The 17,040-nt window shown below is 36.5% G+C and overlaps 2 protein-coding genes across 2 annotated transcripts in view; one reads left to right on the forward strand and one right to left on the reverse strand.

Annotated features, from left to right (window-relative positions):
* The window catches only part of LMBR1L (limb development membrane protein 1 like), a 40,582-nt gene extending 26,041 nt beyond the window's left edge, over positions 1 to 14,541 (forward strand). The window contains exons 8-17 of the mRNA XM_072409255.1: positions 626 to 690; positions 1,340 to 1,412; positions 2,053 to 2,136; positions 2,871 to 2,947; positions 3,068 to 3,145; positions 3,233 to 3,306; positions 4,644 to 4,734; positions 5,529 to 5,595; positions 6,859 to 7,020; positions 9,200 to 14,541. Of these exons, the coding sequence (XP_072265356.1) occupies positions 626 to 690; positions 1,340 to 1,412; positions 2,053 to 2,136; positions 2,871 to 2,947; positions 3,068 to 3,145; positions 3,233 to 3,306; positions 4,644 to 4,734; positions 5,529 to 5,595; positions 6,859 to 7,020; positions 9,200 to 9,255 (827 nt within the window). The 3' untranslated portion in view covers positions 9,256 to 14,541. The remainder of the gene's footprint in view (positions 1 to 625; positions 691 to 1,339; positions 1,413 to 2,052; positions 2,137 to 2,870; positions 2,948 to 3,067; positions 3,146 to 3,232; positions 3,307 to 4,643; positions 4,735 to 5,528; positions 5,596 to 6,858; positions 7,021 to 9,199) is intronic.
* Positions 1 to 17,040, reverse strand: part of LOC140329147 (tubulin alpha chain) — a 166,392-nt gene that overhangs the window by 129,904 nt on the left and 19,448 nt on the right. The window lies entirely within an intron of this gene.

The following is a 17,040-nucleotide window of genomic DNA, read 5'->3' on the forward strand; positions in this document are numbered from 1 at the left end:
AGGATTTCTAGGATAGATTACAATCACCTGACAATGCAAGTTTCCTTTGATTCAGCTTTTGCAAGAATATGAATTGTAAACTTCAACCTATTATGGATATGCAGACTTATTTTATGGAAGAGTTATATTTGCTTCTCAATTTAAGCTTTATAATTACAAGTCTTACACTTGGTGATGAGAGACAGAGGTGGGAGTCTCTAAGAGCTGTTGGTAGTTACCCTGCCAGCTGCCTAACCTCGTAATGCTGATAACACACTGGACTGTACAAATACATTAGGCTAAACAGGACAGAAGATGCACAACATGATTGGCTAAGCCTAAATATTTATTTGAATATAAAGCCTGCTCATGGCTCATGTGGGTTGCCATCTTAGCCCAGGATATACAGCCTGAAATCTGGGTTAGTAGACTACTGAACACAATATTTGGGTGGGAGCTGGCTTGATTGTCCAGGTGTCTGATCTCTGTAATATTTGTCTTCCTCTCTTTGTTCTGGTGTTATGTGACTTGTAAATCTATGGTAACCTCAAGTGGGATAATCCCCATTTTATTACACAGGCATAGTCTCATGTCAAGCTTGTTTGCCTGGGCGAAGTAACTAACTCTTGTTTGCTCGGCTTTGCAGTGTGCACTCCGTTGGGCCTGTCGCGGATGTTCTCTGTGACTGGGAAGCTATTGGTCAAACCTCGGGTAGGTGCTTTTCCTTATTTTAGTAATAACTTTCTCTGGGGATATTTTTCCCCCATCTTTTCCCCAGTAAAGTATGTTTGAGGAATGAACTAATGAAAAGCAGAGCTTTATGCTTTGCATTACTCTGCAACTCTGCAGGTTTTGGGAAGAATCAAATGGCAAAACCCCCATGTTATGCTGTATATTTTAGTGCCGACAGATGTTTTCATTGCACATGTGTACACGCTTGGCAGTGTCAGCAAGAATGCTGGAGTGAAGATTTCAATATGCTGTGCTGTCATCAACACTTCCTCTAGCTACTTGTGTATTGGTGAGCATAAACCCTCTAACTACTAATGTTGCTACATAGTAACACACATTCCCCTATGAGACTGCAAGAATGAATTTATGTGCAATCACTTGGCTGGTGTTCAGTTATAGAATAATGATGGCAGCATCCATTCCCCTCTGAAATGATTGGGGTACAAATAGTTCTCAGGGAAGTCTTTTGTAGGTTAAGTTAGTAATTGTGACGTTTGTTTTTTACTTTCAGTTATTATTCTGCTGCAACTCATTCATTCATTTTTTTTTTACCACCAATAATTTTCACAACTTATGTAATGTCATTTTGTAGTTTGCTTCATGGATAAAACTGCATTTTTTCTTGCAGCTTCTGGAGAATTTAGAGGAACATCTAAGCTGCACAGCATTTGAGGAAGCAGCCATAGCCCGAAAAATCTCCAGTAAGTAATAACGTGCTGTGGTTATGGTCTTCTACTATTGCTAGAAACAGCCTTTGTATATGTCCTGCAACCAGGATGTAAGCAGGGTGTACCTGACTTCCATGTTGCAGATACATATTAAGTGTATTTGTGTCTTTTATCTGGAAAAGGTTAGTTTTTTTTTAAAGCTGTAAAGCCGTTGTAACAGAGCAAAAGACTGACATAAATAACATAGTAAAAGTATATAAATAACAAGTAAAGTATCTTACATGTAGGGAACCCATGTAGTGTCCTCTCTGGTCATAAGAATTATATCTCTAGGCAAAGATTTTGCTGTGTGGAACATTTTGAGAAATTCACCTATTTATAGGTACTAATGAATATTGTCACACAGCAAACAATAGGGGAAAATCCTAAGTTTTAGAGTTACCCCCAGTACAAAAGGTTATGGAAATCTATGCTGGGATACAACTCTTAAGAAAGGAATCCCTTTCCCTTTGTAGAATTTCCACTATCATTCTGTTGCATCTAAAATTTTAGGAGAAGTTTCCCTAATGATACAAATAGAACAAAAAATAACCTGGCAGATGTTTTAGCCATCCCTACTCTATCTAAACAGTTATTATACACCTTTACATCATTGTCTTATGTTTTTCTGCAGCAAAAGCTTCCTGCTGGCTAAACCTAAACATGGAGGCATTACAAAAGAGACTTCTCTCCATAAAAAGTCATCGAATCACATTAGGTAACAAAATCATGTTTAGTTCTTGCTATTAAGCATGGTAGTAGTATTTTTTATTTAATTTGATATATGTGTTGCACACTGTTAATGCAGCTAATCATCTATATGAACATAATGTGTCATTGGCACTTTGTGAAACCTCTGTGTTATGTTCTATAACAATAAAGTTATACATAAACACAATTGCAACTTGTAAAGTGGGATGTTATCATTCCACCAGATTGGATGGATGTGATTTTGCTTCTGTGGCCAGCTTTAAGGTTCCTACAGACATAGGACTATTTGCTTGATTCAGCCATTTACTCTTGTATGTCTGTCTGAAGGCCTTTTCTGGCCATTGCAGTCATCAGTCTAAACTTTCTCAGGGGAGAGTTGACTTGCATTTTCATTCCATAGTCCCAAGCATTGTGTTAAGTTTTTTTTTTAATTATTATTTGTTTTGCTGATGGATATTGGTTTAGATATTGGTTTAGATATTGTAAGTAGTTTTGGACCTACTTTGACTTTTTTTACTTTGCTTTTTGACATCTTCATTACAGCAATCAATTAATTGTAAAACAAGTTTGGGTCTTCTATTGACCATAGTAATACAGTGCCACCTAGTGTCTGACGTGTGCAGCATAAAATAAACATTGATACCTCTTTTATTTGTGGGCTTTACTTTCTAGTAGGGCTGTTTCCTATTTTATTCATATTCCTTCCATTTTATACTGAATTTAGCACTTTGTTTTCTATAGAAATGAGAAGAAAGGCCTCTCCATGGCAGCGCAACTTGGTGTACCCTCTTGCCATGCTGTTGCTTCTCGCACTCACAGTAAGTCATTTAGGTCTCAGGTCAAGCATGCGGTAAATGACCTTTCCATAAATGAAACTGATTCAGTACTTGCTGTATATTATGCAGGCTGTAGTTTTATTGTATTTTTACATTTTGTAGGGTATCTCCGTACTGATTGTGTGCTTCCATGTCCTGGAACTTCTAATTGATGAAGCTGCCATGCCAAAGGGGATGCAGGTACATCATTAGCCTAAATTATTTTCTATTACCTAATTTCTTGCTTTGCTTTTCATAATCTGAATTTGGTGCCTTTTTATAATGCAGGATTCACGGCTTGGAAAGGTCTCCTTCTCTGTTTTTGGTCCTTTTGGAGCAGCTGTACAAGTCATCCTTATACTGTATCCTTTATGATGTCTTCCAGTCTGCTGGTGCAATTTCCAACATAGGGATGGATTGCTACTGCATGGGATGCCTATTGATAAATGCACCATAACATGTAGGCACAGATGTAAATGTAGTACCTGTTAATGTAATAGTTACCTGTTAACCTCCTGAGCGTTTCACTGATGTCTGGATTTCTGTACCAAAAGCGGTAGTTTATTCATGAAACTTTTTTTTTTTTTTTTTAATTGTAGACCTGTAACTTACAGAAATATGTCCGAACAGGGGTCTAGTAGATATCCTGAATATAATAATGTTTGAAACACACAATCATGTAAAAAAAAAAATAACTTCAATAATAAATTAAATAAAAAACACAAAAATCAGCTTAAACAAGAATGCATAAATAAATAAAAAATACTGAAAATGCAATAATTCTGTATACTGTATAGTACTATATTTTTCTAAAACACCTCCCTAGTGTGGTAAATTCCCGCTACAACCCCCGTCGAGGGGCGTATGCACTGACATCAGCAATCGCCAAGGGATGCGTTCACGAACGCCGAGTGTTCTAATTCTTTCCATACTTCCATGCAAAAAGCATTACATTTTGTTTGCATGGAAATTTATTTTAGATTGTGGGCTATAATTCTTAGGCATAACTCACTGAAATATGTCCAAAATTAATTAAATTTAATAATAAACTTAAAAAAAAAAAAAAATTATAAAACATTAAAAGAAAAAAAATCTTTAAAAAAAAAATAATGTGTAATGTAATATTACTGTACAGTAGTTTATATAATAAAATTATATATATATTATATAAAGATTTTTGTATTGGACTCAATACAGCTTTTTGTATTGAATCCAATACAAAGTGATTTGAATTTCCCGCCCCGCCTCTCGCCCGCACCGACGGATGTTGTGACATCACCGGGAAACCCCGGAGATCGTCACTGCGCACGAAGAAAGAAGAGAGAAGACATCTGCGGGGACAAGGTGTTTTTTTTTTTTTTTTAAGTTGTTATCCGATTGTCATACAATGTTGTATGACAATCAGATTGCACTGTAACTCTTGTTTCTATTTTTAGTTACCCCAAACCTGGTTCGGGGTAAACGCTTTTAGCAAGTTTTCCTACCCTGAACCAGGTGGTTAAGCAGAGCCCTTGTATTTGTGCTCGTCCATTAGGGCAAAATAGTGTAAAGTATAAATATTAATAAAATATTTTAATTACATTTTAAAAGATTTAATTGTAAATTGACAGATGTGTTTTTTTTCCAGCCATATATTTATTTCGATTTATTTCTGTTTTATGGTAGAAGCAAATGTTTTGCATCCTTAACTCCAGTTCAGCTATCTGATGGCTGCCTCTGTGGTTGGCTTTTACTCCTCTCCATTATTTATAAGACTTCTGCCCCAGAAGCATGACACGACTATGACCAAAGTAAGAACCTTTCAAGTGTATTGCTCTATACATTTCTTATTGGCTGTTTATTTCCCATTACAATCTCAAAATATTACATGAAATTGTGAATTGTATCACACTCAGGCTGATCCTATCCTTTTCACTTTTATATGCCCAGTAGTTGTTGTGGACTATCTACACAGGCTAAACAGTTAAGGCATTTTGGCTATTAAGGTTAACTTAGCATCAATGATATTCAGCTGTCATTCAGTTTGGAGCACTCTCTGGAGCTAGAATCAACCTAGGCGAAATGTTAAAGTCTTATCTCTTATTCAGTGTCAAAGTATGGGAAAGGAAATGTAAAACAAGATCTGCAATATGTATCTGGGCCATTCAATTCACATTTTATAGTGCGCTAGGGGCACTGCTTTATTTATTCAGTTTGTTTGGGGACCTTGTTTCTTATTCAAAATCCAAAAAAAATTCTTGCAAAGTTATTACCCATCCCTTGCTGCTGATTTCCACTGTCTTTACAAGCTTTATGTGGTTTCCTTTTCAGACTCGTGGTTTATAGTGGCATAGGTTTGTAAAATGGGACCAGGCACCCAAGGCCCCCTGGAAATGTCAGATGCAGTAGATTTGTTCAGGTAGCATGTCTCCTAATGACCGTGGATAGGAATAAGTGTTAACCCTTTTTGATGGGCAATGCTTTAGATAAGGCCCCTTTGTTTTTTTTAATGCAGGCTTGAATCTATCAGATCTAATAGTAATAGTTGGAATTGGTAATCCAAGATGACCCAGCATTTAATTGAAGATTTATTTATTTTTTCCAGATCATCGGGAACTGTGTGTCCCTTCTTGTGCTGAGCTCTGCTCTCCCCGTCTTCTCCAGAACATTGGGTGAGTTCTCTTTTATGCTTAAAAAAAAAAATGCCAAACATAAATTCTGGAAATTTCAGCTTGGGCAGCATGTTGGTCGTTTAATTTAAATTTCAGCAAACAAGAGTTTGGTGTTCCTGGTGTCTAAAAGAAAATATAGAGAACTTTTTGTTTTATTAAAGGCCCAGTATAGAAAGAATATTATCTGGTAACTGTAGATGGCTAATAACAGTGATTGGAGTATTTATCTGTCAAGTTCCTTTTTTTCAAACCCTTTTTGTTTTTTTCCCTGCATATTTAAAAGCAGGGCAAGTAGTTCATCAACAGTGATATTTATAGAGATGGGACCATTATACTGTGTATAAAAAGGGGCTCTTAAAGTAGCCAACAAAAAACTTCCAAGATCTGTTTTAAAAATGTTAGCTGGAGTTGGGCTTTATATTGTTTGACACCTTAAATCTATCTAAACCTATATGTCAGTTTAAGAGCACCCTGTATGTAACTCAAAGGCGGCAACAGTGCAGTCACCCTGTTAAGAAAGTGGAAAATCAGGCGATCTACTGATTTACAATTAAATGGTTACAAAGGAAATACAAAACCTAACTAATAGACTACATCATGTTTAGTTTTTGTTTGAGCCAATTAAAAGTGTATGTAAAGCCATGAAATATTTTTGGAGAATGTGTTCTGTTAGTTTACCATTTACATTCTGTCTCAAGCATAAAAGGAAGTAAGTGGATAACTTTCCAAAAAAGTTTGAGCTATACATACACTTTAAAGCAGTAACACCGTGGGAATTTTTTTTTTCCCCCCCACATATGAAGACCCTTCAATCAACAATCAAAAAAAGTCCTCTTTAGTTAACGTTTCCTTCCTAAAATAGGAAACTGGCATAATGTCTGCAATAGCAGCAGCTATATTCCTGTATTCTGATACCTTTTATGAAATTTAGGTAGGTTATAAACACCTTTCACAATCTTGTGCAGAATAAACCATTTTTAGAGAACGTAGTGTATGTTTTCATACAATGGTTTATTCATTTAATATTTTCTCAGGTTTCTGAAAGTTTATCACCATAAAAACTAATTACATTACATTACAATTACATTTTGAATGTGTGTCTTATTAAAATTTTGATATGTAATGGGGCTGATGATTGGATGGTGGAGTTAGAAAGACTCTAGTCTATCGGAATAAAAAGCCCAATTTGAAAGTAAATGCATTCTTTCCAGTTCATGTAAGTGTCTATGCCGGCTATAACTCGTTTTATTTTTTTACTCTCAGGCATCACCAGATTTGATCTGCTGGGTGATTTTGGACGATTTAACTGGCTTGGCAACTTTTACCTGATCTTCTTGTATAACATTCTGTTTGCTGGACTCACCACACTCTGCTTGGTGAAGAAGTTTACCTGGGCTGTACAAGCTGAGCTCATTCGTGCATTTGGTAAGCATCAGTAAAGAAGGAAAGGGTAACAATGTTCAATCTGCAATTCAGCTTTGTTTACCAAATGCCTTTCTTGGAAGCAACTTTTTAATTCCATTATTTTATAAGGTTTTTTTTTTTAATAACTTCACCAACAAACTTTAAATAGGTCCAATGGATAGCAGCCATAGGGATGTGTCAATATTTATCTCCATCATGCCACTTGTTACTTTATTAGGTGCCCACAAAGAATGTCTTGTAGCATCACATCACACTGTCCCCTGCTTTCCAAATGCAAAGCTTAGTAACTGGCCTGTTTCAACTCCCTATTACCTCTAATACAGTGCTAGATGTCTGAATGACATGATATTCTCCCCTATCTCCCACAGTGCAATGCTTGGGGTCTTCAGTTGGATGTCATCACTTTGCTGTACATCCCAAAATGCATTGCCCAGCTGCTTGTCATTACCATGCTGCGCCTCTTTCCATGCAGTGGCTATAGCCAAGAATGGCATGGCTCTACTCTGTTCTGTCTACAACAATGCATTGCTTGGAATCAGAGCGGTTTGGTATAGCTTGATTATTTACCTTGCATGGGAAGGTAAGGGAAAACAGCCAGACACACCTGCCTCTGCTGACCTTATCTTGGCAGACTTAACATGGATAGGAAATATATCTGAGGGGACTAGGAATGTAAACCGGCTAATTTTTAGTTTCCTTAGATATAAACTTCTTGGATATGGAATAGAATCCAGGTAAAAGCTGTAGGAACAAACATAAATCATCTACAGCTGCATTAAAAGTTTAATAACTTGTGTGCCATTTGTAAACTGGGAATGATAAATTGACTAGAGCCTCCTATAGCTAAAAAAAAAAAAATCATAATTTCTGAAGCTGGCCACCAGGAGGAGCCAGATTACTAAATTTATCTTTGTAATGTAATCTAATGTGACAAAGGGCTCCATTTATATAGGGAATCTGACATTCCCTCAAACATTCCCTGGTGGGAATCCATTACTGCCATTAAAACACATAGACCTGGAAGATTCCTACAAGGGAATGTTTGAGGAAATGTCTAATTCCCTGTTTTATAAAAGGAGTCCTCGGAGTCACTTTTTATTGTTTTTTGGGCACTCTGCATCAATGAGTGGTGTACAGAGTTTATTTGACCCAGGCCTTTTTTTATTTTTTTTCATTAAGCAAAAAAATAAACCTAAACTAAAATGTTATTTAAAGTTAATAATATGTAAAGCCTGGACTGATGTAATGTAAATTTTTTTTAGAAAACTTGGCAATCAGTCACTTGTAGTATTACTTTTTAGAATTGTCTAATTTAAAAACACATTATGAAGCTGTAGCCATATACCTATCCATACAGTCCGGACCTCTCATGCCTTTTATGTGTTAAAATTGCTCAACATCTGCTTTCTGTAACTACAAGTCCAGCCTTCCCATTAAGACACATGGCTTCCATTGTAATGCGGGGATGCTGGGGATTGTAGTCTGGGTATCACATGATCACACATGATTGGCCTTCCATTTGCTGACTTCAGAGATGAAAGTAATTCGATTCTAATTTGTGTTTTTTTAAACTAACAGCTTATTAGAATTTATCTTGATCAATTTGGGTTTAGTTGGCCTTTAAAAAAATCTGTCTATCTATTACTGCGTAAAACTATCCGTGTACTTGCTGGTATGTAAGTGTCCCTAGGCACTTCTGTGCATACATCCTCATAGCTATATATTTGCAGTGTGAGATAAAAGACACTGCTGTCTCTGACTGTTAGTCTTAAGGTGCGTACACACTTCCAATTTTTATCGTTCAAAACGAACGATGAACGATCGATTGGGCAAAAATCGTGCGTAAAAAAAGTAACCAACGACGTTCGTGTGTACGGTCGTTCGTTGATCGTCCATGATCTGAGCATGCGTAATGAACGAACGTTCGTTCACTTTCCTGTCGTGCACATAGTTCCTCTATCGCTCAAACGATCGTATCTATTGTGTGCACAATATCTACGAACGATCGTGTCGTTATCTCTATGTACAGGATCGGTGCTATACGATCGTTCGTAGATATCGTGCAGGATCGTTCGTCGTTCGTTTTCCAACGATAATAATTGGAAGTGTGTACGTAGCTTTATAAAGATTTAGGTAATATTTAACTATATCCTTGTAAAATCTGTTTATTATCTTTTAGGCCTGGACAGGTTACCTCTGTCTGTGAATAGGATTCGCAGCCAAGGCAAGGCCTGATAAGCTTCCGTGGAGCTGTCCTTCAATGCAATGTGCAGTTGGCACCAGGGTCCCTGAATCCATGTAAGTCCCGATAATCTGCTTCATTGGTTTCTGATATGTTTGAAAGGGAAGATAACCTGGTGGACTTTTGCAACAGAAACCTTAGCCAGGTTCTACAATTGTGGAGGTTCTTCATTTGATTTAGAAGATTAGAGAGCGTGTTCTATGTGGACCCAAAACCTGGATGACGGATGCTGAGGAAGCTAAATGGAATCCTTTTCAATACAATCTGAGCCAACTCCTGAACATGAATTGTGCTGCTACAGAGTAGGAGATGAGTAGCCTGTGAACTTTTTTTTTTTTTTTTTTTTTTTTTTTTTTTATTCAACAATAAGCAAGTTCTTCGCCTGGCTTGTGGAGCCCAAGAAGGAACAATTTACTTGTTTTAACAAAACTTTTCACAGTGCAATGGAATCACTAAATTCACAATAAGGACAACATACTAAAGGTCCATGGGATACTGGTCCTCTCCACTCTGCTTGTGCTTGTTTACATTAACTCCACTCCAGCCTTTGAGGCTTTCTATTGCCATCTCATCTGGTGTGCAATATCTGTGCAAAGGCACAATACACCAGCATCACGCAGAAGCCCAACAGACTCATCTCTTATGATGTCTCCATTTTGTGTCTTTTGTATGTGTTGTCTAGTTGATGTTTGTCTCTCCACTTTGTCTTGAAGTGTTTACTATTAGAACAGTATGTCAAAACTATGGCTGGAATAGTGGTGAATGTGTGAATAGTTCTCCTGCTCTTTGATGCGTTATCTATGCAGTGTCTTCCAGAATGACTCTAGAAGTGCAGTATTTTGTAGAGCTTTGTGTATGTTTTCTGTTTATGTATTAAGCACACATGGTGAACCCTCTATAGTAAACCCTTCCAAAGTTCCAGAATCCTGTACTCTGCAACTTTGCAGAACGCCGAGAGCAGAATATCCTGTACTTTGTGGAGTGGCTTATGTTGGAGGGTGAGACATGTGTCCACTCCATACCTGACTTGTCATCACTATGATTGTGTGTAATAATTATTTCATGATTTCAGACTTCCCCATCTCTGCACTGGGGAATTACTGACCACTAGCTAGCAAGGTGGGGAAAAAAAATCACATTTTTGTATCTGTGCACCAAGTTGTTCATGATTTAATTCAGTGCACCAAATGCCACTAATGAGAAGTATTTATTGTTGGTTTTTAGGATATTGATCACAAAAACATGCCATGAACGGGCACTTAGGGATTTTTTTCCTAACAGACAATCTGACATATAACTACATTAGTATGAGTGACAGAAATACTTAGGAATGTGAATGGGTTGGTCTGTTGCAATTGTTACACTACATGTACTGTCCAGTGAACCGAGGAGCAGATATTGTTCTTGGTGAACCATTTACACGTATAACCACGTTGGAGTTTACGTGTATTAGAAGGCAATGTTCACTTAAGACAAGCCTGATATAGCCAGTAGTAGTGATGTCACATGAATGTGCTGGTTATAGAGCCAACCTATGGCTAAATGAGCTTTAAATACGGCAAGATGAAAAAAATGACTATTTTACAGTGACTTTTTTTGAAGTTAAGCTGAAATAAAAGTGGTCTAAAAGAAAATGTTATACACATAGTCATTATAAATTCATGTTTAAGATCAGAAATTTTTAATATGGTATTTTTGTTTGAGTTATTTCTACAAAAATCTTCTAACATACATATATTTAAATTGAGAACAAAAATGTCTATTTTTAGTATATATTAAGATTAGAACATTAGTACAGAGTACACATACTATACTTCTCGGTTTTCAAGCTTAATGCATAAACTGTGATGTGCCTCTGGTGCAGGCTGCTAATGCTAAAACCTTCACAGCAATAATGACTGACTATAGACAGAGCGTGGGAATTGTAACTAATAGGGCACAAATGCCTTGACTGAAGGAGTCCAGAAGTGCTCAGTGTAGGCACATGGTGCTTCTCGTTTCCGGCATTGCTTTCAGCAGTTTTTCTGACCTGCTTGAGGATATATTGGGCCTATCCCAAGTCATTGGATGCATACAGAGTTTACCAACTTGTACAATTCCTCTTTATCGGGGTAACACATATCTGTATTTCTCCTTGCTTATTGTTTGAGAAGACACTTGCCTATTTAATGGCAGCCTTGTATAAAGTGATACAACATTATAAAGTACTGTGGCCGGGGCAAGGATAGTAAAATATTTACCCAGTAAATCTGCTGGTAACAAAACCCTCACCAAACTCTGCAGCTGCAGACACTGTTAGGCAATTCATTGTTTTTACTTTTTTAATCTGTTTTTTTTATATCTATTTTTTTATCTGTTTTAACATGCATACCAACAAACTGGTTGTAATACAGAGTACAAATACATAAGAAAATACAAATCTGACAATGTAAACCAGTGCAACAAAATTAAAAATCAAAACAAACTATAAGAAGAAAAAATCCTATTGGAAAGAAAAACATCTACTTTTATACCATAAACTTTCATTTTCTCATCTGGGTCTTTTGTAAGGATGAATTGCTTCATAGTCCTGCAGCTTTGGAGGTTACTTGTTTTGATGCTTAGGAATATGTAAGTTTGTACTGAATAAACCATGGCCTGACCACAGTTCTACTTTGAAGGAGAGATGAGGTTAATGAAATAAAATGTTATTTTGTGGCAATAATTTCATTTCAGGGAGAAGCTATTACTTTTAAATGTTTTATTCTGTGGAGGTTTTAGTATGGGCACTAATTTTGTGACTGCATACAGCTCATATACAATGTACTGTGAACTGTGAGGACCATCTTGTTGTCACAGCCAAATGTGTATAAATAATGTGAGTGTTGGCAAGCACCTTTTTAATCAGTTTGGATTTTTAGCTTGTATTATCATTCATAGATAGAAATAGAATTGTTTACAGTTTTATTAGCTTATTTATGTAAATTGGTTCAGAAGGTAAAAACATGACCAGACCAGTGTGATTTCCTAGATTATTATTACTTTTTTATGTGTTGACCATAGTCAGAGGTCTCCTTCTGTTCCAATGTATTAATTTGTTTATTCCATGTAAATTTATTTAAACTTTCACATGAAACCTTAATTGATCTTGCAGAGGAATGAAATTCAGTTCACTTTTACATGTTTGTTAGGTGTTTTGTTTTGTATTGATGAATGAATGTGTGTATAATATAAGAAATATATCCGTCTTAAGGCACCGTAACCACATCAATTATCTGTGTATTTGTGAGTATCAAGAATTTTAATCTTACATTTGCCTGCACTGTACTCAGCCGAGCATTACTCTACATTTCCAGATATAGGGAAACAAGTGTTCCTGCCTCTTTGCGTTCTCTAAATGCAGTGCATGATGCCCAAGCAACCAAACATCGGGTTCATGTGATGAACTAAATAATTCTACATAGAGCATCATGGGTTATGGCATATCTTGTTATGAGCCTAATATACAGTCCGGCTCTATTATTGTACGGTCTATGAACATGCAAACACAAGCAAGTATCTCTGTGCTGCTGATTTGTTTTATAGACTGATCACATCATTCGGTGGATCCATGATCAGGATGTATTGCGTTATTTCCTTGTAGTCTCCAGATAGGTAGAAAACTTTGCTGGGTTGACTGAATTATAAGACTGGCAAAAATCTGGCAATTTAATCAATTCATATTTTTATTTTTTCCATTTTTGTATTTAGTTTCTGGCTGCAGTTTAGCTAATTACAACCTGTTTACAGTATGTAAGCAAATACTAATCAGACATTGTTGTATTAAAGGTTAGAACACGATATTGGAGTACAGTATGGTGTATTAAATTTGTGCCAAAACAATGAGGGAGTGTTAGGTTTGTGATATAGCAGTGAAAAATCAGTTGCCTCTTACAGGTTTAGTAATCTTTATCTGTATCTTCAGAAGTGTTTCATATTTATTGTAAATTCAAGGTAAAAGTTTTCCACCAAAAACCGTCCCTTGCACACCTTAGAAGTAGATTTGCTCTAACTTTTATATTGGGGTAGTGTTGCTTGTAGCGTATGTGGGATGAAGCTGCAAGGTTCTAGTTATTGTCTGGTTGCTCTAGATTTTTTAGTAGTTTGCGATCTAGCAGAATCATTAGTCATGGACAGGAAGCGTTATTTACCTTACCTTTCGAGCTGCAAGGTAAAGACTTCTAGTATTAGAATATTTGGCTATGGTAAACTACCTGCGCTGACCATGTGTGAGCATCTATGCCTGCTTTGGAATTGACTGAGTGGTAACCTAACAAGCCCTGTATTTGATATATTGTTATCCATACTTATTCATAGTGTTCTATCCACAAGTATTACATTTCTGCAGTCCAACAGATGTCCTGGTCGATCTGTTATACTTTGTAAAGTGTACAGGTGTAACTCTTCAATAAAAACTAATTAGGGAGAAGAAAAGAAGGATTAATATGAGTTGCAGGCAGACCTCAGTAATGGCTAGCCAAATCTATCACTACGTTCGGATGTCTTTACAGCCCTTGAATAGTTTCACCAGGGAACTGTCAGTGTAAGCTGACCATATTGGCCACTGATGTCCAGGCTTTTATAAGACCCAGGCATTATGTAAAGGGGCCCCAAATGAAAGCCCTTTCTTAAAAGGATGCTTAAGGGTGCATTGTTTAACTTTTCCACTCCAATATATTATATGTAATCAATTTGAAAATATGAGCATGTCTGGGCATTGCAAGTCAGTCTTAATACAATGGACACTCCAACTCAATTGTCACGTATTTATGTAGAGGAAAAAGCGAAGTTCTTTTTGGTTTTGCTGATATATTAGGTAAATCCTTGTTGGCCCTGGAGTAACTAGCAGGCAAGTTAGGCCCTCTACATGAGCTCTAAGCAGTTTTCTTGAAGACTGTAGCACACCCTTAATTTTTAGATGAATTCATATGGTACTGATACTGCTAATGGTAAATCTTCTCTTGATACCTCTAAACTTTTGCTGAACAAAAATATAGAAGTAATGCCAGAGCCTGCTTGTGAATGTTTGCTTAATGCTTCAGTTTGAGACTACTCATTTACTAAGAATTATATTCACCATGCAATCTAAAACTGAAGGGTACTTTCAGCAGCTTTAGGAAACAATTCAAATGTCTGTTCTTGTGCATTCCGTTATTAGTAAAGTGTTATCAGTAAACAGTGTAGCAAAAGTGTGTTCTAACCCCTAATGCTTGGTAAATTTAATTCTCTTCAGACAAGTAAAATTAAAAAAAAAAAAAAAATGGTCCTTACATGGATTAGATCCTTTAAGGTGCCGCGTTATCTTATCTGTGATTACCCAAGGTTCTGTTTCTGCCGGGGAGCTACCCTGATTTAAATGTCAAATACTTCCATAAAGGTGGGCACATCGATAAGCTATTTAATTATATTCAATCAAATCTCCATATTTTTTTACTTTAAAATTACTAACGCACAATCAACCAAATTTTGGTGGTCAGTCGATCCAGTGGGTGGAACATTGCTTAGGTTCTGGTGGCAATCATATGTGCTACTCTGAGTGTATAGAAAGTGATTTTAATTGACTGAAAATTGATGCTTTTATGCATTCTTAGAGATAAGATATCTTCATTTCTTTTTCATGATCAAAGAGGTTTAACCGTATCACATTTTTAGCAATAACTGTTGGTGTAGGACCATTGGTTGGTTCAGTCATCTTTGCAGTTGAATGTGGTTATTTTCTGTGTGCATGGCAGGTATGTGAATTACACCATTTAAATACATTGTATTTGTCAGCGGGGTGATACCTTATGACGAGAACTCTGTATAAAATGTATGGACGTTTTCTGATAGGATTGTGTGTTGTGTGTATATATAGGAATAAATGAATGGAATATGTTTTTTTAATTAAAATCTCCTCTGGTTTTTACTAATTTGTTTTTGCAGTCTTTTTTTGGACTGAAATCTGCTTGTTTGTTATAATGAATGTAAACCTACAAACTTTATCATCCAATTGTGTATATTCAGCTTTAGGAATTACATTTCTTTCTTCATGCATTATGCACACACTTTGCAGAGAACTGCAGTGTATACAGAAAATGTTTATAAAGCATTTGTAGAGATTTTTGACAAGCTTTGACCCTTTCCAGTGGGAATAGTAAATAGATCTCATTGACAAAACCAGTGCTGTCACTTTAACCTCCCTAGCGGTAACCCCGAGTGTGACTCGGGGTAGAAAAAAGTTGCTAAAAGCGGTAACCCCAAGTGTACTGCTTTTAGACATATAAAACCGGAAAGAAATGAACCGCTAGGGAGGTTACACACACTTTAAGTTGTTCTGATGCTAAAGCCTGCAAACAACTTTAAAGTTTAAAGTGGCAGCCATCACTTCAATTAGAATCTGTGTTTAATATTCTCAAACTAGAGATGAATTGTAGGTGACCAAGTTCAAACTTAAACAACCTTCGCCAGAGTATTTGTATAATTAAACACCGCTACAGCTGTGGTCTCCCCAAAGGAGAAATGTCTGTCCCCATAAGGAGTTCTATTATTTTCTTGTTCTTGTGAACACATGTAGTGCAATGGGGCCAACAGGTTCATAATTAAAAATAAATACTACGAGATATCTTCCACAGTAGCCAAAATAATGTTAAATTTCTCCTTTAAAAAAAGAAAAACAAAAGAAGGCAAGAAAGGAAAAAAAAGGAAAAGGAGTATTTGTGTTCTTTCTGGCAGCCACAGTTACTAGCGTTTCAGTATTGTAGTCTGCATCAATTACACCCCTTCCTGGCAGCATGTATCTACATCGTAATGGGAAAGAAGTCTTGCCCTGCTCTCAGACCTGCTTCCTTATTCCTCCTCCTTTAGTTGGAAATCTCCTGGCAGGTTCACTGCATTTGTTCACCAGACTGGGCACTCCTATTGCCAGCCGCATCCCCCACTCTGACTGGCACCATTATTTGTTCACTTTTCCTGTTCTCTCACATAGACTGAAATGAATTGCATAAACTGTGGGAGTAATGTTGTAATTTAGTTACTTGTGCCTTACAATTTCTAAAGTTATGCAGTGTTCTGTAGATGAAGATGCAGCCCCCTTCATGACAGTAATCCCATAGCATGTTTTAGATAATCTTGAAATGCACTGCTACCTACCTGCTTAGGGTTCCGGTGTCTGTGACACATAGCTTTGTATTCTTTCAAATCATTCTTTGTCTTGTCATTTTGCAAAAAACTTTCTGCAGCTTTCCTCTTCTTGCTGTTTTCTTTCAACACTAAATATTATTAATAATTTTATTATCATTATAAAATACTTATTCTTATTTATATAGCGCCAACATATTATGCAGTGCTTTACAAAGCCTGTTGTCATATCACTAACTGTCTCTCAAAGAGGCTCACAATCTAATGTTCCTACCACAGTCATATGTCCTATTTATAGTCTAAGGCCAATCTTGGGGGAGCTCATTACTGTATGTTTTTGGGATGTGGGAGGAAACCCATGCAAACACGGGGAGAATATACAAAGATTTTGGGCTTATCTATCCTCTTCCTTGGAATTTCTCTATTTTTCTTTTATTAAAACAAATGCGAGGTAACACAGGTGGGTTATTCAAATTTCTGGCATCAACCCAATGCAGGAAAATCTGTTTTTGGGTAGCTGACCCTTTATTCCTACTCATTTTACAGTTTTGTCTTTTACAGTTTGGTTTCCTAATTTCAGGAACTTGGCATTTTCTTTATATTCTCATGCCACACAAGTCACAGAGTAGTGGAAATAACTAAGT

Source organism: Pyxicephalus adspersus, chromosome 1 (genome assembly GCF_032062135.1).
Source record: "Pyxicephalus adspersus chromosome 1, UCB_Pads_2.0, whole genome shotgun sequence".
Classification (NCBI taxonomy): Eukaryota; Metazoa; Chordata; class Amphibia; order Anura; family Pyxicephalidae; genus Pyxicephalus; species Pyxicephalus adspersus.